At 41.6% G+C, this 27,564-nt stretch overlaps 1 protein-coding gene and 1 long non-coding RNA gene across 2 annotated transcripts in view; one reads left to right on the forward strand and one right to left on the reverse strand.

Moving 5' to 3' along the window:
- The window catches only part of LOC144114930 (uncharacterized), a 33,776-nt gene extending 15,608 nt beyond the window's left edge, over window positions 1-18,168 (forward strand). Inside the window, exon 6 of the mRNA XM_077648960.1 lies at window positions 125-18,168. Coding sequence (XP_077505086.1) covers window positions 125-215 — 91 coding nt within the window. The 3' untranslated portion in view covers window positions 216-18,168. The remainder of the gene's footprint in view (window positions 1-124) is intronic.
- LOC144114931 (uncharacterized) lies at window positions 16,688-27,555 on the reverse strand. The gene is made up of 3 exons (XR_013311165.1): window positions 27,381-27,555; window positions 23,586-27,206; window positions 16,688-23,409 (listed from the first exon to the last, which is right to left on the reverse strand). It is a non-coding gene; the product is annotated as an uncharacterized LOC144114931 (long non-coding RNA).
- Between the last annotated feature and the right edge of the window lie 9 nt (window positions 27,556-27,564).

A 27,564-nucleotide genomic window follows, 5' to 3' on the forward strand; every position in this document is an offset into this window, starting at 1 on the left:
TTCCAGTAGGCAGTGTGCAACGAGGCTTAAAAAATCACAGCGCACTTCATTTACATCTCTGCACTTTATATGTATGTCTGAATATGCGACACAGGAATAACAGTAGCTGCTGCTTTTTGCCTAGGTTCGACGCTCTTGAAGAAGAGGTTGATGAAACGCTCCCTGAGCCTGATGTTGACACTGTTGGTGACCAAGACCGTATCTTGGAAGTGTGACAGCTTGCCTAGTGGTTGCTTCAATATTCACATCCATGATAGTTGGCAGCCTGTGCCAGAGTCGAGTGGTGAAAAGTGCTCTGGAAAGTATCCACTACTGGAACCAGTGAGTTTTGTAGGTACTACCCTGTTGAAAGGAGGCATCTTGCCATATTCGATGAGCTGTTGATCTGATGTTATATAATGCAGAGTTCTTTTGTTGTTGTCCTATGCTGTTTTATTTTGAAACACTGGAGGGTCCCAGAACCATTCAGTTGCTGCACTGGCAAACTGATATTTCTTGTGAATCTGATATTTCTGTTAGCCAGTGCTTGCTCTGGGTTGATCTGGTATGGCAGGCTAATGATATCATGACTATTTACTGTACTTAACATGTTTGATTTCATTGCAATTACTTGTATTGTCTAAAAATGGAAACAGAGCATGTTGATCTGTTTCCATTGGTTCGCCCTGAAAGTCTCCATCCATTTTCTTTGTTCTCAATATGTTGCAGTATTTTTTTTATACTATTACATTATTGCCTTCTCATTGTGTGCAGACTTTACAACTTTTAGCACATGTACTGTTTTCTTTAGTGCCATTGGGGTTCATACTGTTTTAAACTTTTATGCTCATAGTGATGCTAGGAAGGGTATTTGGGTATTGCTGTATTGCTGGTCAGGTAGCTTTTTCGCAGTTTTTTAAAACTGTTGTTAGTGGCAGCCCATTGTTTATGATATGCTATTTTGTTTGTGGGTTTTGAGGTGACGTATTTCTGTCTTTTATGTGGCATGGCTATGCCATGACATTGACTCTGCCAACTTGATGTCTGGGCTTGTTGGTCCTTTGAAGCAGTTGCTAATTACCAGTAGTAGTGAAAAAAAATAATAATAAAATGGAGAAAAAAATTGCCGTGCCGACTTTTAGCTGGAAGAGTTATGTTTGGTTTGCACAGAAAAACTTGGTGTTTTACAAATGTGGAATTAGCTTTGCCTTTTTTTTCGTGTTGAATGCTATTTGTTCTTTTAGTAATGAATTACGTATGTTTCCTTCAAGCCACTCGTAATTAATGATGGAAAAGCATTTTTTTTAACCTTAGTTTATAACAAAGTATTAATGGTGGCTGTTGTTGGTGTACTAAAATGTCCCTGTGATCGAAAATGAAACTCTGGGTAGCTAAATAAGTACTGAAGGTGTGGTACTGTTAGTATTGTGCCTCATTGTTTTCATTGAACTGCAGATTTCACAGTTGAAACAGAGAGAGAGAAAAAAAAAAACATTTCTTTTGCTATTCGCATCTCAGTGTACAAGGTTCTGTTTTCTTAGTCTTCACAGGTCGGATTTGGTTAGCATTTTTTTGGGACACAAACTTATAATTAGTTTGTATTTTCTTTTTTCTTTTCCAGTTTGCTTGTTATTTTGGAAGGTTCACTCCTCAGTTCATTTAGTTTCGTGGATCATAAGCTCACAAGTGGCTCTGTGTGTGGTAGCTTTAAATGTCTTGAGGTTGAAGACCAATAATTTCTCTTGTATGCTGAGATCAAAGCATTCCAACACCAGAACGAAATCTTTTAACGCTGCGGATATGTGCGTGACTGCAGTTAATGCTAAATTGCTTGAGCAGTTAAGCACTTTTACAGCCCTTCATAAACAGTCAGATCAAGACACTGATCTCATGCTCAGGTATGCATAGTGTGATGCACAGTTCTGTATCTTCATTTTACAGTCTTGATTACTATGATAAGATATGCACAATTTTCATGTGAATTTCGCATTCATGGCAGCTGGCAGACGTATTGTTTTTTGCAATAGTCAAAAAGCAACTTTCCACAGCATCTAAGACAACTGCTGCTAGGTTGATCCTTCTTTTGACTTACGCTCCTACGTGGTATGCATCACACTGCTAGCTGTGGTGCATACAGGCATAGGTAGAAGTAAACAGAGTGCACTCTGCCTTGATACCCACCCTCAAAGAAATTCAGATGCAGATTATGTTCATGCATGACTCTATCAGTGATATTCTCACGCACGCACATACCATATCATGTGATTTTTGCTCTGCAAGATATGGCTGGAGTTAAAACGCCACAGCATGCTCCATTTATTTCTCCACACTTATGCTTGTCTCTCAAAGGTTTCTTTGCTCCCTATACAAAGCTGAGCATCTGTGTGTTTGACTTTTCGTTTCCCATTGTCTTCAGTGCCATTCCTCCACATCTAGAACAACAACACTGTTGAGTGTGACCCATGAAAAATTAATATAGGAATTAGGTTTTTGGCTCGCTAAGCATGCCAGTGCTTTTTATAGCTGTTACCATCTTCCTTTTGTGTACAGCATTAGAATACATCACCTAATCTCCATGTGGTGATGCCATTCTTTATAAAATCTTTTTCAAAATTGGAAGAAAATAGTGCACTTTCTCAAACTTAAAAGTATGCAATTTTATTTAGATAGTGGCCTTGAATAACATGATGCACTGATAGACTGCAGTGCTGTCTTTGCGTGTTGACAGTGTTGGTTGTTTCGGTTCTTCAAGCATGTTGTGAGAAATGAGAAGTTGAAAGTGTACCTGCAGTTTTGAGTTTGGGCCTCCACTTTTCTTAAAGGGACTCTGAGGAGAAATTGAAGTTGACTTGTACTGATAGAATACCAGCTCCTGATCACAAAAACGCCGCTCTTACTGAAAACAAAGCTCTTGTAAGGTAGAAAATAGGCAAGAACCAAAATACAGGTATCGCCGCCACAGGCCAATCTCGCAAGTACAAGCGTGGTGATGCCATAGGACAAGAGACGCCACCTTGGAGGAATTTTTCTTCCTACATGGGGCCGCGATTCTCTGAGGCTGACAAAGGAAGGTTGCGCGGTTCAATATTGAAGTAAGTTTTGTTTTAAAACCAATAGTGCACTTTTATCACACAAGGAAGGCAGACAAAAGACAACCTGAATCTCGGAAGCAAAGAAAACCGATGCTTGGCGACGCCACAGGCGGCCAGGAGAGTTTCGATTTGTTAAGGCGCTTCGCGTCTATGAGCTTTGCGTGCCCCGCGGTTTTGTTTTTGACGCGCCTCAATTTACAAGCGCCGAACAGCAGAGGAACTCCAAGTGCCGATTCAAGTGCTAGTTAACCTTTGAAGGAGCCTGTTAAGGCTTGTCAGATGATCGCCACGGTCGATGAAAAACTATGATGGCACGATGGTCGGTGATCATACAAGGCAGCACTTGTGTCTTCGCACGCTCGCCTGGCGAAACATTCCTGGCTGTGCCAGTCAACTTCAAACTACTTAACGGAAATCGTTTATTAGAGACGGGAGACAAGGTACAAGGCAGTTCACAATAATTGCTGATGGCCTAGCTCTGTTAGGCCAGGATATACGTAGCGAAAGCACGGAGATTTCTGCATCGGAAGAGTGCATTCACTAGATGCGCCTTTATTGATAGTTGTAACTTGAGCCGTCGTGGCGGAGTGGTACCGTCTCTGCCTCAAACACCAAAGGCCCTGGTTCGATTCCGAACCTCGGCACAGGATTTTTTTTTTTTTTTTCAGTGAGTGGGCGGGGGTTTCAGTAGCCCTCATAGATGCCGCCACCGAATACGTTGGTTAGCGGTTAAGCGCAGGCTCTGTTAAGGCGCGTTTATGCTCCGGCGTAACGCGCGCGCGCTGCGCGGCGACGTCACGTCGGCCAAAGCGAGACTCTCTATACTCCAACTGCGCTTGACCGCCGACGCGTTCACTGGCTGGGAGACTTGGAGCATGTCTCTATTTCGCGCCGAGTGCGCCAGCCGCCGCTGGCCCGGCCAGACTGATTCGGCTCCGCGGCGAGGTGCGCGTTGTGACGTAATTGAATAGCTTCGGGAGTTGGGCGAAGCTGTCCTTTTCGAGCTCTCGGATAATTTAATCCATTCACAGTACATATCTGAAGGTACATGCAAGTGGGCGAGAGAGCCCGATCAAGTGGACCCGTTGGATCTAGCGGAAGCCGTTGAAGTGTCGTGCGCCGGCTTTAGTTTCAAGCCTCCAACTTTAAATGTGACCGCCCTTGAGCACCCATCCGTTTTTTGTGGCAAAAAAATAAATAAATAACTTGGCCCTTGCAACTGTGGGAGACCTCGACGCCGCCTGCTGCACTGTGCAACCGCGCTGGCGCGTTCAAGGAATCACAATCCGTTGGCCCCAAAGCCCCAGCCAGCCTCTGATGGGCGCAAGGCGCCGACCTTGTCCTGGCGCCTCGCGACTCCCCGCACTGGGGCTATGATATTTAGTTTGCAACGGCTGCTCACTGAGGAAGGGGGAAACGACCCGCCGGCACCCAAACTAACTGTGCTCCCTCAAAAGCATTGCACGCTCTGTGGGGCTGAGGTCGCTGAAATGCAGGCCGGAGATTTTGCGAGAACTACATCGTTGGGTTCGGGAACGGGATCCATCCTAACACTGGCAAAAAGCCGGTGCAGACATAAACGAAGTGACGGTAGCGACCCCCGATATATGCCTTCAACGTGCAGCGGCGGTAGCTTTCATTTCGGCAGCTGCTAGACCGCACCGCTAGCTGCCAGAAATCACGGAATCTCCGTTTACGTCACGTTTCACCTCACTCCGTCCTGTGACGTCATAAGAGTTCTCCGTGACGTCATAAGAGTTCTCGAGTTTGAATCGGAGCAGCGGAAAAATATTTTTCAACTTCGAATCCAAATTTCTTTGAAATAAATGCATCTTTCGCTGCCGGACAAGCGGCAACAAAGCCATGAAATGCTGAACTATCAGATTTTGCTTACAAAAAAAATTGATAGAATTCTCCTCAGTGTCCCTTTAATGCTTGTGTTTGGTGGTGCTTTTCTGACCACCATGGTACCTTTCTGATCAATATTTTTGGCTCTCCGAGGGCAAAGGGTCAACGCATTTTGTTTGGCTGGAAAACTTTGAAAGGTATGAACTACATTGTCATGTCTAGTGGATCTCCTAGACTAGCATTGTCTAATGGAGCCCTTAACTTTAGAGCACAGTGCTAATCACAAAGAAATAATGTCAGTGTGGACAAATATTGAGAGTGAGTTTGGAACTATAATACTGGCTAACTTCTGCTATAGCTGCACCAGCGCCTCTATTTTTACAATGCCAGCCGCATCGCCCGCTTCACAATGGGAGCCGGCGGTACGCCTCACTTCAGTTAGTTGCCGCGCTGCGGCGCTACCAGAATGGTTGGACTGCTTGCGTCATGCTTGCCAGCGGTCGCACGGTACTGGCGTTATCTCTCCTACTCCTATACTACAGACCTACACCACGCGTCTATCAGATTCCTGCTTCGTACCCCTTGCGTAGCTCTCTATTCATCCGCGGCGCAGTGCTTTTTGCAACGAAAATCGGCTGGAGCAGCAGCTTTGCTCGCCGTTTGCAGAGCTGGGCTAAGGCGTTCGCTCCGCCTATCACTTGAGGGTGCTGTTCCTTGCCAGACGAATAGAGCGTTGTAAGTTGTTACATTTGGTCGTTTCGTGGCACCATGATTAACGAAAATTGTTTTGCGTGGATAAATGGTGTGGTCCGCGACGCTGACGAGGTATCCGTGCTGATGCTGCGCCGAACGAACGCTGCCTTGTGGTTTGGCCTTTACGATGACTGCGCCTGAAGACGTGCTCAAACGGACTTGATTTCGATTTTATCTGCCTCCTTTCCTTCCAGTGCTTTTTTTTTAGTTTTGCATCGTTTTATTAGCGCCTGGTTGTAGCCAAGACCAGGCAGATCGTCCGAAATGCTTCGGCATCACCTGCTGCGCTGTGCATTTGCAACTGGAGTTCTTTTCGCTTCTTAAAACAATCGTAGCTGCATTCTGCCACGCACAGAGAAAAATCTTTATCTAGTTGACGTAACGATGACAGCTTAGCCTGCAAAAAATAGAGCTACGACTTGAAAGCTACTGCTACTTGGAAGTTTTGAAAAATGCCTTCTCGGGAAGATATGGCATTCATTCTTTATTTCATTCTTCCATTTTCCTTATTCAACATGATTGAATCTCAAATCAGTGGAGTAAAACGTATTACTAACTACCTTTACCCTCTGATTTCATATTTATGCCAAGCAGTTTCAGTACCTCTCCCGGAATGTTTCAGCGTTGTAGCTAAAAGACAAACATGGTTCGAACAAGTCGCCACAGCCTTTCATTACAATGCCAACGCCGCTGCACCGCACTCTCTGTGGCTCCTTTTAAAATCAGCGCCTGCAGCGGCTCCACGATGAGCAGCGCCACGAACGGCGCGCTCTATGACGCGTCAATACCTGACAGGCAGCCTGATTACGAGGAGGGATGCAGAGCGCCGCCTCACGAAGAAAGAGAGAATGTTTAAAAAATTGTCTTCGTCTGCTTTTCGTCGTCAGGCGCCACTAAGATAGCACTCTCCCTCACAGGCGTAGAGCATGCGCGAAGGCTAGTTGACGGGGGAGAGCAGGAAAGGAGAATAGGAGAGGGTGTTGGACGGTCGGATCGGCCGTACTCGGCAGGCATTGTAAAAATAGAGGAGGCGCTGGCTGCACCCATCACAATATGTGCTTCATGAGACCAACATAAATTTGCCTCATCAGATAGGCGCAATTATTGCACTGTCCTGTGAAGCATTTGTTGGAATTTATTGCTATCTCCTTTCTCACTATTTGCCAGGTACTTAGATGCTCCATTGGCGAAGTACACTATACGTGATAAATGGTTATTGAACAGCAAGGTGCGAATGAACATGGCAAGGGTGTCTCTTTGTAGTGTTAAAGGAATGTTTGATTATCTGCTAAAATAGGTTTAGGTACTTTTCAAGTCTCGTATGCTCAGAGCTTTCCCAGGGAGTCAAATTTCCTATTTAAGTTTTAAGCTGTTCTGACAGCAAAGCATTGGCTTTCATTTTTTTTTTCGGTTTTAATGATGGAAGTGATGTTGCTGATTAGAGAACTCTTTAAAGGGACACTGAGGACAACTCCATCCAAATATTGTTCTTAGTAAAAACTGCTTTTCCGGCCCCTTCTAACTATGTTGATGTTTGTATGGCACCAAAAGACTCATCTATCACTGAGAAAATTTGATTTAAAAATTTTCCCACCAGTCAATTCAAACTAGTGACTTCCTTCCTGAAAAAAACAGGGTTGCCACCATTTTGAAGTGAACGGCAGTGCAGCGTAGCTTCTGAGATTCGTGCCCTCAATTCGGTGTCGACGTACACATTTTACTTGCGAAATCGGCTGGTGGTGGTGACACCTCTATTTTGTTTTTTTTGGTCTTTTCTCGCTTATAAAATTTCTATTTTCGGTTAGAGTGGACTCACGCCGCCGCAGTGGCTGAGTGGTTATGGTGCTCGGATGCTGGCCCGAAAGAAGCGGGTTCGATCCCGGCCGCGGCGGTCGAATTTCGATGGAGGCGAAATTCTAGAGGCCCGTGTACTGTGCGATGTCAGTGCACGTTAAAGAACACCAGGTGGTCGAAATTTCTGGAACCCTTCACTACGAAGTCTCTCATAGCCTGAGTCGCTTTGGGACGTTAAACCTCCATAAATCATAAACCAAACCTAGAGTGGACTCTTTGTGATTAGAACACATTGCCTTATCGATACAGTCCAACTTATATTTGTTCTCAGTGTCCCTTGAAGACTTGTGCATTGAGTGGCAGGTGCTTCATGAGGCTCTTTCATGAGGCAGGTGCTTCTGTGGCACTAAGTATGTAACTTTTAAAAGACAAAAGAATCTCCATGCTCTTTTCGCCTCTAAACTAAAATTGGTTGTTTGCTCATCTAGTACTCACGACAGCTCGTTTTCGGTACCACATATCATTTCGGCATCTGCTTCATGGCATCATTCTGCTGTTGATTGCGAGGTTCGATATCTAAACTAGAACCAAAATAAAATTCCTGTCATAATTTTATATTACAGGTTGACACATTAATGAATTGTGGCAATTCACTTGAGTGATTATATCTGTATTCTAAACAAAATGCAGTCATAATATTGGTACCCCATTAGCTATGAGTTATGTGTTTAGACATCTTTAATAGCCCATAGTTTCAGTTTACTTACATGATGCCAAAAGTTCTCATTTGTTGCTGTTAATAAGATTAGGCAGGAAAGGCACAACTTCTAGCAACGTACCAGCTGTAACCAGGAAGACCATTGGTGGCAAGCATCAGATTCTACATACAGCTCCCATTTTCAGTATATATTACATACTTGACACTTCGCTTTACAGAGCAGAGTGCAACCATCAGAGCAGCTGCATAAAAATCAAAGAGGGCAATGTCAGTGTCAACTGTCCAGGCTTCTTAACTTCTTAAGTGCTTCTTTAGAGGCGCTACAAGCTGAGTAGACTGGATGTCCGCTTCAATGCAGACTTGGATTTATTCACAAGTTTTTTATCTTAGCTCATCTTGTGCTTGGGCTTCGGCCGAGCCACTTGTTTTCCGGTACGTTGGAAAGTTGAGAAACTCTAGAGCTGGAAGTAATGCACCTTCACATAAAATTTGTTCAGAAACTAGTAAACATTAGGACATCCTGTTGGAGCAGAGCTGGAACTCTGCATTTATACTTGTTAATATTACCTCGTATAAAAAAAAAACTTTCCTCGTGAAACATTTTGTTTTAATTTTTTCAGTAATCTTAGTAGTATGGTGAACCCTGCTTTTGCTTAGTAGCAAGCAGAAGGCTAGACGTAAGTAGAAAATGTTTCACTGAGTATGTGCACCATAGGCTGCCTTTTAGGTACCTATGGCACCAAACTGTCACTAACCAACCAATGTTTTGCTTTCATCTGCATAGATTAAGCAGTTACAGCCTTTATTGGCTATAGGTGGCCAGTAAAGGCTGGCTACAGTTGCGGAAAGCATTGTTATCAGTATGAAGGCTTGTGACATATCTAGTGAGGTGGTGGGAGAAAGGTGCAGCCTGTACATTCTGCAGAGAAGTGAAGCAGGTGGCCTTTTTCTCTCCTTTTAACAATTGTCTAGCTAATGCGGACATTCCGCTGATGAACCCATTCACTGCTGATGTTGTCTCCCACCTGGACATAGCATTAACATTGGTCTTTGTGTTGTAAAGGGCTGTTTTTTTTTTCTTTTTTGAACTGCAAATACCTTTTAAAAGATTGATTGCTCAGAACTTTTTGATGTCTATACCCCATTTCCTTCCCACTTGGTAGAATTTGTCTTGTTGTGCCATACCAGTCACATCAAGTATGGCAGGGAAATTTGTTTTTGCAGAGGCATGTCTTTTTTTTGCACTCAGGTGACAAAGCTTTCCGTAGCTTTGCTGCTTAGTGGCACACTGACTGCACTTACTTAGCAGCAGGTATGCAAGAGAACTCTGCACAGATTCTCTAACTCCAGTGCATTGTGGCATTCCTAGTGTAGGGCATCAGAGAAGTGAAAAATTGCTTCCAGGGAAAGAAAATGACCTAGATGGCAACTTTTTGTGCACTATATTTTTGCATCACTGTCATAATGAGCGTGTTCCACACCATCCACTTCTTTGGCTCAAAAATTGTGCACAATTGTTCAGTTTTGAAGGTTATTCTGTCCGGTGACACTGTTCTTGTTTTATTTCTTCCTCCTCAACATCTGGGCTTTGGACATCTTTGGAGGTCTAGTTATTTTCATATTCGGGGCAATGCTTCCATTGTGATGTTGCCAGAAAGCATGTGTGCAAATATGGTGTAGCGGAGGCCATCTCTCCTGCAAGTGGTTTGCAATAAGTGGTGAGGCCTTTTCGTGTATTGTTATTACTGCTAGTGCAGTCAAGCAGAAATTGAAGAACAGGATGCATGCACAAAAGCATCTTATTTCAACATTTGGGCTAGAGCCCAGTCTGACGAAGGCCAGGCTTCTGCCTAAACGTTGCCAAGGCATTGGAATAAAATGTTTGTTTGTGCATCCTCTTTCTCAAGCATAAATGGTACTGGATCCTGGACGGCTTTCATTAAATATGTATATAAAATACACATATCATAAATTTGCTGCTGTTGCATTTTTTCCCTTCAGGCGTGCTGTTGAGGTTTATATGAAGGTTGTTCCAGCTTAATATGCGCACAAAATATTCTTAAAATAACAGAAGGCGTTATGCAAATCAGATAAAATGTATGTTGCTAGCAGCAGCGTGTCATAGTTGCCAGAATTTGTTATTGTGCTTAGCTTATTATTAGTCAGCTTAATAATTTTGTTGCAGTGATACCTGAGTGTTTCAAAACACCTGACAGAAGATTTTCCATTGACCTCCACCTTCCTTGTACGGGTCTTTTTCTTGACTGAAAAAGAAATCCCCCAGAATTTCAAAAATACTACGTGACAGTGCATCTGCATGCCACGATTGCTGTATTGTTTAGCGCGCACCAAAAAAGTGTAGTGTTATGTCTGGTGCCTTCTGCCAAAGAGGGCGTTGCACTTGCCACCAGCAAGAAAATGCAGTCCAATAGAAGCTTCACTGAACAAGTGGGGCATCCTTTCAGATTCAAAAAGGACCATGGAGTTTGTGTTTGGGAAAGAATGCTAGAGGTGATGCAGACTACATTTCTTTGCTATGTGTGCACCTGAGGCTGCATGCAGCAACCATGCTGCATTACCATGTGCCAATCTTCACCTTTTAAAGGCTTTCTATATATATTTCTTTTACCAAAGGGAAAAATTGCAATACCTAATTTACAGAATTAATTATCAGGTGTTTTCAGCATTGCCTGCAACCTTCTAATTGACATAGGGACAATAGTAAGGTTAATTAGAAGCTCAGCCATTTAGATTCACTTAATCAGGCACGATTTGAAAAATATTAGAGACGTGAGTACTGACTACTTACAGTTAGCTATGTTTGTATGGAGCCTTATATTCTTTCTAAATTGCCACATTTAGCTAGCTTGGCCTGGTTGTAAAGAATATATTTGAAGTAACTCTAAGCTAGAAAAATTTAGCTATGACATTGGCCCACAGGTCTTATTTGGGAACTTGGAAGTTGCGATAGTTCTGGCTGCTGCTGTCATGGGGTGTTCGAGCCTTTTACCTTTAGCAGTCTGTATGTTTGTGTCCGTGCATGAACAAAACTGCAATGATTTCAAAAACTTAGAAGCAAGGCATAACCATATGCCATGTCTGAAATGGTACCCCAAAGCAGTGATCTGATTTTGGCATTTATTTTTGGTTACTTTTATAACTTGCATTTCCAAAGATTACTTTGGTGTTGTTCTCATTTGAGCTTTTCTTGTTTAGTTGTTTATGAAGGAGGTTTTTTCTCTAGGACTTTTTTTTTTAAATTATACTTTACCAAGGATAGCAACATTTATTTTGCCTTTGCTGTTATTTAATAAGCACAGCTTAGCATGATAGTTGTTAGCTTGTTTTTAGCAGCTTGTTATCACGTGCAGCACAACCTTACAAGGTGTTTTATTTAGCTAGCTTTTTTTGTTTTAGAACGGTTCACCAGCTTTATGGTACTGTCATTGTGATGCAATGTTACAAAGCTTTGAGCATGTTAATGTAGTGACAGTGTGTTGCTCAGCCACAAGTTAAAATATGCTTTCTTAGTGTTGAAAGGTGCATCACTATTGTGTGTAAAAATGTTTGTTTGTCAAATTCTTCACAATGTTCATGGGTTCTTGCATTGCTCCCTCCATCTTCACATCAGATTACATCATCAATCATTATTTTCTAAGCTAGCAGATATTAAAATTGCAGGTAATGAAGAACCTAAAGGTTATAGTGTCCAGTTTGTGCACACCAATTCAGTGACAAAAAGCCCTTGCCCTAAGGCAAGAAGCCCAAAAAGGATAAAGTGATTCATGGGCAAGTCGCAGCTTGAGAAGAATGACAAAAAGTAAATTTTTTTCTAGGCTTGTTGACAAAGGCTGGGATACGGTAATTGTTCTTGTGTAGTGCAAAGTTGTGTGATATGTTCAGAGGTTGCTGGTTGTGTGACCATGTAGGGAAAGGCAGGGAGTATAAAAAGTGATACTCCCACTGTTTTTTTTTATAACATTGTAATTATGTACTGTGTATCACAAAAAAGTAAAGGCCACTAATGTCGTTGCCAAAGTGGGTTTGTGGCCTGTACTTTTTTGCAATGGACAGTACAGCCAGTGGCAGCAAAGAATGAAGGTTGGGGAGCGATTCTGGTCATTTTTACAACTCTTTGCTTTGTAACTGCAGTGTTGTTAATGCAAAAGTAGCTATATTGAACGGGACCCTGTCAGCCACACATCTAGGGGGAAAGAGCCACAGGAATGGGCACTAGTTGACTTCATGCACTATAATAGAATGGTTTTGTGAGGTTTTGTACAATCAGGCACAGGAGTGGCATAAAAGTGTTTGGCATCTGTGCTTAAGTATTGTCTTTCAGTTCCTTTTTCCAAAGTTGTTACAGTACTGAAGTCTTCCCAGCTCGTATTTATAGTAGTGTTGTAGGTTACGCTGCTGGAGCTTGTTCCCATTTCGATTGCTGAAATTCCAGCTAGTTTTCACTCCGGTAAAGTAAATCATTTGCTGAGCGGACCTTCTGGAAATAGCAGAACGTGTGGTGTCAATAATCAGAATAAAGGGAACATGGTGATGTATGTCCAGAGGTTCAAATGGACCTGAACAACCACGTATATAAATTGTTGTTTAGCACTCAAAGAGCATCACAAGTTGTGTGTTAGCTAGGAGTGGTAATGTAAATTTTTTCCTTTTTAAGTGTTTAGTTTACCTGAAACCTAACTTATTTGCATGTCTTATGATCTAGGTTGAGTAGAACTGTTCTATGCTTTGTGCAGTGTTTATGGTTAGTGGTCTTTCTTGACCAGAAGCCATGATTCTTCCAGCACTGCCTGCTCTATGGCAAATTTTCTTTCATAAGTATTACGCTTATGGAAAAAAATTTGCCCAAACAAATTTTGTGGTTCATTCTGAAGAGGTGCCATGCACATGAATTGCAATTTAAACTCTTTGCATCAAAACCAGCTGGTTAAAAAAAAAACAGCCATTATGTAGTGTGTGCCCTCTAATGGCTGCTATTTCTTAATCAAGGTTCAACATATGTGTTGACTCACAGCAGAGTCCAGAAAGAAATTCATTAGAAATATTCATATTCACCATTATCATTCCTGTTCAACAAAGGAATCTTGGTTGAAATTCAATGTGTGTAGAAGTGGAAGCATGTCTGGATTGAGCTGCGTTAACATTAAGAAGGTAGCTTCTTAACATCTGTCTGAGGCTGTCATCAGAAATGGGCATTTAGCTGATCACACTAGAGTGTTGAACGTTAACAAATAATGATTCAAATGCATATTCACTGTACAATATCAACACACGTAAGAAAAAAAAGGACAGGTAGTCCAAATTAATCTAGAGCCCTCCACTACCGCATCCCTCGTAGCGCATGCGCAACTTTGGGATTTTGAATGCAACATGTCACCAGATATTAACACTTGTTACTCTTGAGCCCTTTGGCTGTAGGCCATGAAACATAATAAATTTTGTATGAAAGTCTTATTTAGGGTGTATAAATTGGATTTCAAAACGGGGTGTAATGAAGAAAAGGCCAGAATTGAAATCGTGAAACAGTTGGCTATAAAATTATTCTTGTAGTGCTACTTATGCGTACTAGTTATCATTGGCTTTCTTTTTTGCAACAGCATGAACTTTGCATTGTATACTGATCTCATGGAAGTAGTGTATATGAAAATCTGTAGAACAGAATGTTTTTCTGAAGCCATTTTACTTGAGTTTAAAAAAAAAATGTAAACATGTCTGTTCTCTTGCTAACATTTACTTTAATTGCTTCTTTAAGTTAAAGCCTACTTTGTGCCGAAGAACAGAGTCTGCTGCTCTAATGACAGTATTACACAAGTAACATTGAGCAATCCACAGTGTCGACAGTGGGAGAAAAAGAGATGTTTAGTGTGTGCTTCTTTTTGGCCGGAACAATCATTTGGTGGCAGCTTGCTTATGAGCTGGGACATGTTGACATAGCACAGGAATCCAAAGCATTACTAATTGCTGTAAAGTCAAAAAAATATTTCATGGTGTTGTTGCGAGGACCAAAAACAGCATAGTGCATGAAGTGCAATTTATGTGCATAAGAGGGAAAAATACTCGAAAAGTCAGACCATATCAAATCTAATTATATTTTGCATCAGGGGGATGGCTGGGGCACAGACAAAAAGCTCGCAGTGAAGTTTGATTATATACCTGCGGTCCCACACAAGATTCTTGGCCTATATTTTGAAAAAAATGTAACGGTCATGATTACCATGCTGGCAGAAACTAGCTGGTATCAGTGTAATTGTGGTTCTACAACTCTTTGACAAAAGGACACTTCAATTTTTAGACGAAATATCTTGCTCATATGTTTGCACTACTGGTTTCATTTGGTCATGTGCAACTCAAATTGTGGAAACTAAAAGAGTGGTCAGCTTACTGATTTGCTGCATACTTTCGAAGTAATAGTTATTTAAAATGGATAATTTTGCTGCTCTTCGTTGGTGTGGAAGCACTGCATCCAGTGTTTTGGACTATGCAAGCTTTTATGGTAGTGCGATTGTACATTTTGTAAATGTTTCTTCAGATTTACTTCACACAGATTCGTGAATAAGTATAGTGATTCAAAATCTAGGTGAAAATGATTTTGTGTTCATAGTTGAATAAATTAAAATATTAGACATAGAAATTAGCGTGGCTTACTTGTGTAGTCACACTTTTGAAGTGTTATGCAGGGTGATTTGTTTTTAATTTTTACAGGTTTATAAAAGACTGATGGTTACATAGATGCTGCCTTCACTGAGTGTGTATTGGGCTTAGTGAACAAAAGATAAAAAGGCAACAATCATGGTTTTGCAACTTATTAGCCAAAATTTGTTAATTATCTGTTTATTTACTGCTGCATGTTGCAGTCACAGACCTGAAAACTGTATTGATTAGAGAGTACCAATTTACAGGACTTGCCAAAGTGCAATAGGTCTTGAAATCAATTCTGTTTTTCGCACCTCATTCTACTTTTCATCTCGAGTGATAGTTGTCAAAATTGGCTAATTAGACTGCGTTAAAGAACCCCAGGTGGTCGAAATTTCCAGAGCCCTTCACTACGGCGTCCCTCATAGCCTGAGTCACTTTGGGACATTAAACCCCCATAAACTAAACCAAACCAAACAAACCGTTACTGTTACCATGTTACTTTTTGTCCACTCGGCCCAAGACACACTCAATGAAGGCAGCATCCACGCAACTATAAGCGTCATTGTTTTATAAAGCTGTTAAGATTTTTAAAAATCGCCCTGTATATATAGACCCTTTGTGTTTAGATTAGCTGATTGTGCAAAACTTGAAATATTACCGCTGTGGCTTTCTCTTTATTTTGTTCAGTATCTGCTTGCTTGTGCAAATGTTTTGCACGTTCGGTGATCTGCATAGCAGTTACAGCAGCAGAATTCAACAGGCAGCTGTACTGCAATACTTGGTGATGGCTGCAGTTTCATTTCTTTTTTTTCCTATGCCTGGTATCATAATTTGCAGCTGTCTTTAGATGTTGTCACCTACACTATAAGTAAGAACCACAGTGGGACAGTTTGGCCAGTAACCTACCTGCTCTGTTGCAGCTGCATATGTATTTGTTAAGCGTTGATTTCCTGGTAACTGTCATACATAGAATGTGTAGCTTTGCTTTTGATATTATATGCCTGTAAATAAATGTAACTATAGTCAGGTACAAGTCATGAAAAAGGCGGATTTTCCCCATCAAAGGACCCCCGTCTAGCAGCCAATGGCGTCAGCTGGTGACAATGCAGGGAGTGGTGTGACAACGCTGGCAGGCTACTATCCCCGATTTTGGAGGGAGGTGACCATACCCTTTCATCTGCCACTCCCTGCATTGTTACACTAGCAGGTTCATGAGAATTGGCCGATGCCATTAACTGGAAGGGGGTGCTTTGACAAGGAAAAGTCGTTTTTTTTTTCTCAACTTTTATCTGACTATAGTTACTGATTGCTTGATTGATTAAGCAGTCAAATAATCAGGTTAAAATTTTAAAACCCAGTGACAAGGCAAGCTTTGCCACATTGGGCTTGCGTAAAGGATAACTGCTATCAAATTATTTGTGGATACTGCCTATTTAGTGGTTGGTACATTATAACCTCTCCTAACAGTGCCAGGCCTGAGTGGTCAAAATATATGTATGATTCAATTCCCCAGTAACCAGTGTGAAGGAGAGTTGCATTTGACCTTGGTATGTGTAAAAATCTCAAGCATAGTGAGAAAGCACTTGTTTGGCCTTATGTATTTTGTGTTTAAGAGCATCTCCGTATTTGTGTATGTACCTTTGCTATGAAAATGCAACTTGCAAGTACTGTAGTGAGCTGTCTGTAATCGTGCTTTCTTGTTCTGAAATGTGGATGAGTTATACTTTATTGTATGAGAACCTTTCCTTTACAATTGTTTGGTATCTGATAGTATGAAGAGTGTCAGTGAAGGTTTCATCACAGAGCTTGTTTCTGCAGCCTAAATTAAAGCAGCTGTGTAACGTATGAAGTGGTATTGAAAGCAGCACTGAAAGCGACTCTAAAAATGATTTGCTGCATTGTCTGTTTACTGCTGGAAACTGGTGGCTAGTTGTTGGGACGTGCTCACTGCTTTTTTTGTGCCTATGAAAATGTTTCTTTCACGACATAAACACCTTCAGTGTGACTTTTGTATTTCCCATGAACTACCACAGCATGTCACCTATTTCACGATTATAAAAACCCTGATGGATTAGTTCATCGTATTCATCGTGATAGAAGCTGTCTGCTTGGGTGGGCTTCGTTTTGTTACCAGCATATGGGCTGCCATTTAAGCCAGGTGATACTTAAGCTGACATGTCCAAAATAACATTTAAGGCATCACTTGCAATAGCTCCTGCATGTGTTAATCAATTCATCACAGATTTTCTTCAGTTTTGTGTTTGTGGCCATACAGCCATAACAAATTCGTTGTAGTGACTTCACTGCGAAACTTAAACACCGACAAAATTGTTAGGTTTGGCCCCAGTGTTCACTGCCATATAACCATATTTTCAATTCCCCCAGAGATGTTTGTAGCATCTTATCAAGGCAGCCACGAGATGTGTACCATGGCCAGTGTCTTATGCAAAGTAGAATGAAATGAACAAAACACTTTGCTGTAGTCTTTCATATGAAATTAGAAATCTGGACACCATATTCGACATGAGAATCAGGGAGCATAGTGTACCTATGCAGAACTGCACTAGTATGAGCCCAGCAAAGTAAATTTTCACTATGCATAATAGTGCAGCAAGATTACAGTACTGTATTCCATTTAGTTTTTCCACCTGCACCTGGGACAGGCTGTTCAACTTCCTTACATTTGCTATTTAATGCCATGAATGGGCGACAGTACTGCTTTTTCAGCAACCTGTTTTGATGTCCCGGCTCATTCGTTGAGCCAGCAGCAGGCTTTGTTGTGTTGCTCTCATTTTTTTGTTTTTTCATTGAGTGAAAGTACGTTGAAACATCATGAAAGCATGATTTGCAGATCATTCACTCTGCTACATGTGATCAAGCCTAGCCCTGTCTAGAGAGAGCAGTGCAATATAAAGCCCTATACAATTTGAAATGGTATAAATTGAAGTACAGCAGTTGAAACAGAAACAGCATATTTGTCTTATGGAAGCAATTGTGTTTGTCCTGTCAACTTAGTTCTATACTTGTATACAAGGCCACTTGCTTTGGATACATGTTAACCTGTTTCTTGCAGTCTTCATCCTACAGTAAAAGATAATGTGGTAGAAATCTTTCGTTTGCAACATTAGCACTATTGCCACCAGTATTTTATAAACTAGTCGTCCTAAGTGGTCTGTTAGTGTATACTTTGGTTGTTCTATGAAGTGTTTTTCCATGCATCATTTATGGGTGCTACACAGTGGTGGGTTTACAGTGGTGTTGACTGATGTGATGAATTATAGTTACTAATTCACCTGGTGCATTGTTGTATAATAAAGTATTTCTAGGCCCTTTTAGGAAATCATTTTTATACGAAGCCAGTGCACTCCACAACATGCAGTGCGCTTTAATAAATTCCATGGGTAGTGAACAAAGTGCTCACCAAAGCAAAAGCACAAACTTCGTCCTGTGAACTCTTTCTGTGACACAGGAAAAAATTAACATCCCAAGAACCAACACATGTTGTCTGCTTGCTTTCTAGTAGGCAAGGGTGCTCAGAACAATGCAAAGCTTGTGAATTAAAAGGACACCGAAGACAACTGCGTCAAACTTTTGTTCTCAGTAAAAATTTATTCTCTGGCTTTCTTGCTGTGCTGACCTCTTTTGTCCGGCAGCAATATATGCATCTATCGGTGAGAAAATCGGATTTAACAATCTTCCTACATGTGGATTCAAACTTGTCCTTACCAAAAAGGACAGGTTGCCACTGTTTTGACGTGAATGGCGGTTAGTGTAGCCTCGAACCCATACCGAAAAATTGGGTGCAGACGCACGCATTTTACTTGCGAAATTGGCCAGTGATGGCAGCACCTGTATTTGTCTTTGGTCTTTTTTACCATATAAAAGCTCCATGTTCATTGAGAGTGGCCTCTCTGTGAACAGAGTACGGTACACTATCGACACAAGCCAACTTCTGTTTATCCTCTGTGTTCCTTTAATGTGGCAGATGCATTTGCTACTGCTAGGACTGAGTTACTTTTCAAACTTCTCTAAGGATTAGCCTCAGACTAGAAATGACTTGGTCAAAACATGACCACAAGAAAAACATCACAGAGAAAGCTTCACATCACATCTGGTTCCCAGTGTCGGACTGGGTGCGTCAACACAAACTCGCAAAGTTCAGCACACTGTTCTGCTACTGCAATGCACTCCGCAGCCAACCACACTTTACGTGCGAGCACTTTTCACCAGGCATTATGCCAGTTGAACGCGCTTCTGTTCAAGCAGCAATTCAACCTGACAGAACAGTTTGCATGCACGAATCAAACATGTCTATACACTGTCTCATGCTTTAAATGCAAGTCTTAGAAGCTACACAAGTGGTGCTTTCATAAAAACTGATCACTTAAATTGTATCACTTGCAACACAGACCTTGGTGAGGCAAATGACATATGCTTGATAAAGCGTAAAATGAAATTTATAATGACTTAGTTTATAATATGTTCAGCTGTTGCTTAATCTGACTCCGCACTGTTCTTTGCTTTGAGCAGGTAAACTATCTTAAGCACAAACATAGCCAGGGATAATCAGCACGCTATATAGTTTTGGCACAGCATTGCACGTCAAGTGTGGAACAGCATATCTATGTGTTTTGGGCTGACACAATACCAGTTAAAAACCGTGAGAACATTTTCTTTAGCAGTGATTTAAAATGCAAACATGTTTCACATACGCAATATAAGCACAATGCAGGCCATTTCAAAAGGCTAGACAAGAACATTTAACATATTATGGAAATAAGATCAACGCCAACTTGTGACGCTAGATGCACAGTCACCATGCTCTGTGAAAAGTTTGACCTGGCAATGAACTTTGTCAGCATGAGTGCTGGGCATCGAAGGCTTGTGCGAGGAAACATTGCAGAAATTGTAGCAACTGCACACAACTTTATAAACTTCATACAAATAAACGACAATACAAGAAAGAATATGGCAGTGGTTAAGAAAGGAGAAAGCTTTAGCTGCACATAATGCAACAAGGAACATTCTATATGTATACTTCCACCACACATGTTCAGTGCTGCCAGCAGCCACTGCTGGCTAGAGGCTATCAACTAGCCAGTTCTCCCTGGACACTGCAATATTGAAGCTATGCAGCATGCGAAACTTTGCAGCACCATACCTTCGCTGCAACCATTCGGGATTCCATACCTGCCTTAATTCGGTATGGCTACAAAGCTGGCTTGTAGCTTGAACAGTTTTGAGAAAAATGACATGAGGATTTCCACAAAATATCCATTAATGCATCTGTAGAAGTTGAAAGCTTTTGCCATACAGCAAGCATTTGTCCTTAAACAGGTGAATAAAAGCAAGCATTCACAAACTTGGCCAGTTCACAGAGTTAGCAATGGTGAATGCAAAAGTTCAGCAGAAAATTACTGCATTTTACCACAAGCAACAAGTACATAATGCACGCATGTTTTTATTACTGTGAAATAAATCCCTTAAGAACCATTTGCGTGCATGAAATTTACTTCGCTTCATCAAAAGTGAGTGCCCGAGTGATAATTTCAATTCAGTAAACTTTCACTTAAGTGAACATTTCCTTGAGGTCCCGTGAAGTTCACTGAAGTGCTATTTCACCATACTGAAAAATAAGTTGTCAGCAAAAAATTCAGAATAAAAGTATTCTGGTGCAGACATATTCAAAAACATTAGCAACAAGCAAGTTACTTACTACAGTTCTATACCAGTTCTACTTGAATAAAATTCTTTGCAGCTTTCATTAAGGGCTTCAGCACTGCCATACCATCATTTTTATTGCAATTGGGCAGCAAGAGCAATAGAAAAAGACAGCTCAATTCTATACAATAAACAAAATACACAAACTATTCAAAAGAGAAGAAAAGTAGAGTGACACAAGCTTTGCAGGAAAATAAAATATAAATTCGACAACATTCTTCAACACATCAAGGGATTGTCACAATTCTGTCTGCTGTTAGGCATGTTTCCAAGGCAAGGAGTTACACTATCAGAATGCATTTAAGGGCACAGGGTAAGGTAAAATTAGAAAAAAATCGTTTTTTTTTTCTTTTGGAATTTTAGAAGTTGAATTCTTTCTACACATGTTCCATGATCGCACTTTCCTCAGAAAGCCATATTTACGGCTGAAAAACGCTTTTTCCGAATCCAAGTAGTGAGCGGCCACGCCCCCTTTCAGGATTAACGTCAATTTTTTCAACCAAAAAGTCCACCACCTGATTTCAAAACTTGTCTAAAATCAGCTACATATAAAAAATTGTCTGGCAACTATTGTACAGGATGGGCACAAGGTTACGAAGGCTAAAAAAAGGAAACAAAGCAGGAAAACTCTCTGATGGAAAGAGCCTCTCGGGCCGAGGCCGACTGACTGATGCAGTAATAGACAAGCTCCAGACGTACTATGGTTTGGCCATCAGAAGAAATGTAGGAAACCTGGATGAAATGCGAAAGGCCGTTTGGGCAACCTTCTTCCACTTATCGGCCACAGACGATGACCCATGCCATGGACTTTGCCCAAAGGGACCTGATACGTGGTGTGCCTTCAACAGAAGTCAGTCAGAGGGCAAGCCATTTTTCCACAAGGAGAGTTTGCCTGCATCTGTCTTGGAGGCTATCAAACCCATTTATAGGGAGCTATCGAAGGCTGAGCTCCTAGAGAAGTGCCTGCATGGGCGAACTCAAAATGCAAATGAGTCGTTCAACCATGTTGTTTGGGAACGCGAGCCAAAGAATGTGTTTGTTAGGCTTCGGACCCTACGGATGGCAACACTGGATGCTGTTCTTTCATTTAATGATGGTAGCATCGCACGGGCCAACGTTTTGAAGGCGTGTGGATTGAACCCAGGGAGCAACACCATCAAGTGGCTGAGGGAAGCTGACCATAAGCGCATGTACTTTGCGGACCGAGCAACATGACAGCTTACAAAAGAGGCCCGACAGTCAAAACGACAAGCCGAAAAGCGAAAAAATGACGGCGACAGTGACTACGAAGCAGGGGGCTATTAAAACAATTACTATGGAGGCGTTTCTGCGAATAAAAAATGGTTTTTCACATCTTTTTTCTCTTTACGTTCTATTATCTCAAAACAGTGTTTTTTTCTTACAAAGGTACCATTATTTCCAATGCCTTTCAAGACAGACGGCTGATTTTTTTTTGCAATCATCTACATAAGTGTTGCCAACTACTGAACTAGAATTAAGCAATTTCACTGAGCAGTTATTCTGTTATAAATTTTGAAATGCGCAAAGAAAGGCCAGATTTGTGTACTACCGGAAAAAATTTTATTAAAATCGAATTTTCACCACATTTCAAATATTCTAGTTTAGTAAAAAGAGCACAAAATTTGGCAAACAATGATATATGTATTATTAGGCTACTGTTATTAGTTAGTGAGAAACATGTACCTCAACATGGCCTAAAATGCATGGGAAGTATAGGGCTTACCCTGTGCCCTTAAGTGCTGCTCCCCAAGGTCTGCAGTTTTCGAGTATAAATTTCAAAAAATGTCCGCACACTCAGCCCTCATAATAAATAGAAAATACGCATTTAGGTGGTCATAATTGATATCTCCATAAAATTTTATCTAATCACAATCCAAAGATGTAATTTACTAGTTGTTGGTTACGCTTGAATGGCTTTGACAGGGTAATAAGACTAGGTGGTATCCCAAAGTTTCTGAGCAGAAATTTTCTGAGTGTGTACACTTTGAGCCCTCATAATATATGGAGAGAAAATTCAGTCTTATCCCATTCTAAAGATGTCATTTGTAAGACACTTATCACCTTGCATTACTTTGACAGGCTGACTATGGCAAGGAAGTAGCAGCAAAAATGTGTTTCTTGGCAGCTCATCAAGAACGCTTCTAGTGAGCCACTGACACTCCATTGCGGCAGGCTTGCCTTTTCCTCCTCCCATACTCCTGTCCTCTCCATCTCTACTCGCTTAGTTGCTCATGGTGTGCTATGGGCATGCACTGTGCATTAGAAGCATTATCTACAAGTGTGTGATTTCATCGGAACAAAATGCATTCTACACCAGGCTGGTTTAGTGGGAGAATATCCAACTGCATATTTTTATATTTTTACACCTCAACGATCTCGCCAAACCTCAAACACATGGATGGTCTCGGCAACATTTACAAATAAAGGCAACACAATCAGCCTGCACAACACATATTAATTGCAATATGTAAAAACATTTCAAGTACTAGCTCCTTTGATCCACTTCAAAAGACAGTTCATACTTTCATAGAGTGTGAACTGATGATGCATAAAGCCCTTCAAACATCGTAAAATAATGACATCTCCCCTTCTCCGCTTTCTCCCCTCGAGGGTTTTGATGCAGAGGGTGGGAGAGAATAGAAATGGAAAGGTGACTGCAGGGCAGTATTCTTCAAAGGTTTGCATTGCTTTACGAAGTTTGAGGGGCTTTAATGATGCACAATAGTGCCTAATTTCTAAAACCTCATCTCCAGCCTCTTATGCCTACAGCTTATTGGCACAAGCCATATTTTCGGGAGAGCCAGTTCCTGTACCATAGTACTAGGCAAACTGTCAGCAGCTTTTCAGGAGGACAAAGGGGCGCAACAAAAACACACGGACATAGAAGTAGACAGGGACGAGCGCTTTTAAGCGCTCGTCCCTGTCTACTTCTATGTCCGTGTGTTTTTGTTGCGCCCCTTTGTCCTCCTGAAAAGATATGAACCAACACGCCCAAATACAAGTACTTCTGTGTCAGCAGCTTCCCTGGGTAAGCAGCCATATCTGCTGCTTTCTTTCCCATACACTACTTCATGTTAGTGAAATAAAAATGGGTGCATTATAAAGCAAAGCTGAACACAACATCCTGGACACACTATTGCAATGACAATGCTGGTGAAGCTTCAATTCTTGTGTTTTTGCATATAGTAATGTTAGAATAGCATGTGAATGGGCATATTGGGACACAATTCAACACTAACAAAATGCATGAGCAACAGTAGACAGCACTCCACACTTCAATGCCGCCAAATCACATCAAGGCATGCAAGAGGGCTAAAGTGATTGTCAGCCCTTATATTTTGTTACTTCATTTAGTTTTCTTCCAAGTATGACAACACATGCAATCGGGTAAAAAAAAAAACTGCGTAAGTGTTACCAATGTGTCAATATTGTCAAAAATTGATGGCACACTGGTCAAGCACAGTCTTCAAGCAGTTTCTTTACCTGGATGCACAAAAAAAAAAACATTGGTTATGAGGAAAGAAAAGATTCAGTTACCGTCTCACTCTCAGTGGACAGCTTAACTGTGCTCTAAGGACAGGACAAGGGGGCATGAAAAGAAGAGAGAAAGTGCTGTAGCAGAGGGCTCTGGGTTAATTTTAACTGACTCGGGTTGTTGAACGGGTGCTGACATCACAAGAGTGCTTTTTGCATTCCGCGTCCATCAAATTGAGGCCACTCTGCTTGTTATTCAGGAAGTTTCAAGAGTACACCTGAAAGCTACCTTAAGTTCCTTGGCATACTGTATGCTGTAACTTTGTTATCAGTGGCAGGGGGAGACCACAGGAGACTACAGAAAGGTGGCATGTTTAAGGTGTTAGTGCAAAACTGGGGTCTTTTGTTTTTGTGTAACAATTAATTTTGCCCGCTTCTTTCACCCCAAACGAATCTACCCAATTTCGACATGAAGAACTGCCTTTCTGAAGTGCTGCTTCTGGACGTGCCTCATGGCACTTAACGCTTTGTGTTGTCTCCTTTCACCGTCCTGTGTTTCCTTGCAGTTCTTCAGTCCTGTTATGTGTTACCAATTTAAGGGCAGGATCTAAAATTCCCCATTACAATTATAAACCTCTTTTAACCCTTGTCATGCATGGTGCAGCATTACTTCAGAATGAAAATATTGGAAATTATGGGATGTAACGTCCCGAAGCGGCACATGGGATTAGAGGGATGCCATAGTGGAGGGCTCCAGATTAATTTAGACCACCTGGGGTTAAAATCTTTAACATGCGCTGATAATACAGAGCACATGGCTACCTTTTTTGCGTTTCACCTCCATCAAAACAAGGCTGTTTCAATGGAGGTGAAATGCAAGAAAGTGCCTGTGTGTTGTGTGATGAGACTATCACATAGTACCTGTTAGAAGCTGATGGAACACAGGCATTGCTCAGATAATAGTGGAGGGTTGTATCAAATGCTACCCCGTAGCAACACTGCCCTGCTGTAAAGCCACTATACATTTAAAATGGCAGTTGTGCGACTACTAGGAATGTTTTCTCAGCAAGTATGCAAGCATAAGCAGGTTGAGCAAAGATGCCAAAATGCTGCTAATGCAGATGGTAACGTAAGCAAAAATAATTGTAATAAATAAATTAAAAAAACATTAGGTAAATGTCTACTTGGTGCAACCTGCCATTAGCTTGTTTGTGAAAGTAGCTAAAAATAAGGCACATTGTTTAGCATCAAAGCAAGCAGTCATGGTTAACTTTTGGTTGGCAAAGACCCAATAGGAACCAAATCACGAAATATTTCAAATTACCTAATCTGTACCCGATTGGACTGCGGGCAACCGACCACTGAACACAGGTAGACAAGATCGACAAATACAACTCCGGCAATAACACCAAAGAGAAAGACCTCTGAAGATGCCACCAAATCCGCAAAACTCAACAATAATAGAATTGAAGTTTTTCCTTCCCCAAATTAGAAACAAAAAAAAAACTGGAGTGAAGGGCCCTATGTATAATGCACTCTCAAGTGCAGGTATGCTATGGCTAGCCACCATGATTACTTAAAGGGACACTGAGGATAAAACAAGTTCACCAGTGTTGAATGATTACAACATTCTAATTACAAAGAGGCTGCTTTCACTGAAAACAGAGATTTTAGGAGCTAGAAGGTCGAAACATGAAATACAGGTATTGCCACTACTGGCCTTTACGCACACAAATGCAGTGCTATCAAGTCATCTTTTGCACATGGACCCTTCACACAGAATCTAGGCTTTCAATTCCCTTCCAAACAGTGATCGCAGAGTCCTTCTCAGTCTTGATGTCACGAGTTAGCTCCCGTTTTCCAGTAACAAATGTATCTTGCACTGCCAGACAAACATCAACATAGCCAGAAAGAGCCATACATAGTCATCTTTAGCAAGAACAAAATTTGTATAGAGTTGTCTTCAGTGTCCCTTTAACTTTACCTACCTCTATGGACTATGAAATGCAACAGCCACCATTGGATCATAAATCAGACATGAATGTTAACAATGTGCTTTTTTTTTTTTTTTGACGCACAGAGATTCTGGGATACGGAAACTGGGGGTGAGGTACCAGAAATGGAGGGCTAAAGCAACAACTCATATAAAGAAGGCTCCAGCTAAATCCATGAGAGCATACAGTGCAATTTCCACAACTCACAGAAACTACATTCACTGTCATGGCAACCTGTCTTACTGGAATATTGGAGATATCTTTAAATCCTGCACAGGTAAGCATCAGTCTCATTATGATTACTATCTGCTATGAAGCTTTCAGAAACCATTGCTTGTCTTGTCAAACAAGGGCTACCCAGGCACATCTCAGAAAAAGCAACATTTTTTCAGTTAACCATTTGTGTACTGCTGCTGCTGCTGCTATAACAAAATGTAGCCTGATTTTCTTGTGGACATGGCAGTGAGCAATTCCAAGGGAGGGTACTTGTGCTGGTCACAGATGCACGATTATCCAAGCTTGCAGACACTTGGTCTTCTATAGTATCCTCTTCATTTTCGCTGCCCATCCAATCAAGGGGCAGCTCTACAGTGGCTGCTTCCTCAACAACCAAGTCTGAGCTAGAAACAACAAAAGCTTCAGGTAATTCATTTTCATTACACACAGGTACCGCACGTGATACAACGTCCCACTTGCGGATTGTGTACACGTTATCATCTACGTCACACATGCGGCAAATGGCAGGCTCGTTACAGCACAGCGATTTCATTTGGGCTTCAGAGCTTTGTTGCGAGGAAGGCATTTCGGGGCACGCTGACGACACACGCACTCTAGTGTTTCGCGCAGGGCGCCGTGAAACGAGCAAGTCGTCACAGTGGTCGGACGAACTGTGCAAATGCGCAGCCACGGCATGAACTAAACGGCTGCTTGCCAGCTTTCGTGCTTTCTGGCTTCGTTTCCATTTCTTCGAAGCTGTCGGCCCCGTCGTGAAGTCAATAAACCTTTTGTATTTTCGTACCGATGTGAACTGTCTTTTACCGTCGGTGTTCTGCTTGGGGTATTCATATATCGTTTCAAGGAGCTTGCACTGCGGTGTCACTCTGTAGGAGTCGTATAGAGTCGAACACTCGTCTGGTTGTTGATCCATAACCACAGGACCTGCGAGTAATGTACCAAATTAGCTTCTCTGTTACACCAGAATGAGTAAATTACATTGATTTCAAAAGATGCATTTCCCCAAGATAGCCTTGAGATTAGCCTGAATGCAGTACAAAACACTAGACAATAGAAAAAACGAAGCTGCAAAGAAGCCGTGTCAAGAGAAGCCCTTACACTTCATCCGATGCGCAGCTATATGGTAAGTCGCTCCTTTTCGTCACTTTTCCTTGTGACTTCAAAAACTTAGGCAAATAAATATGACACCATAACATTACAAACTCGGGAATCGCTGCGTCTCCCAACTAGAGTTACTACACTCCCAACAGGACTTGCGCGCGCGTGTGTGACATCACTTTCC

Source organism: Amblyomma americanum, chromosome 1 (genome assembly GCF_052857255.1).
Source record: "Amblyomma americanum isolate KBUSLIRL-KWMA chromosome 1, ASM5285725v1, whole genome shotgun sequence".
Taxonomy (NCBI): Eukaryota; Metazoa; Arthropoda; class Arachnida; order Ixodida; family Ixodidae; genus Amblyomma; species Amblyomma americanum.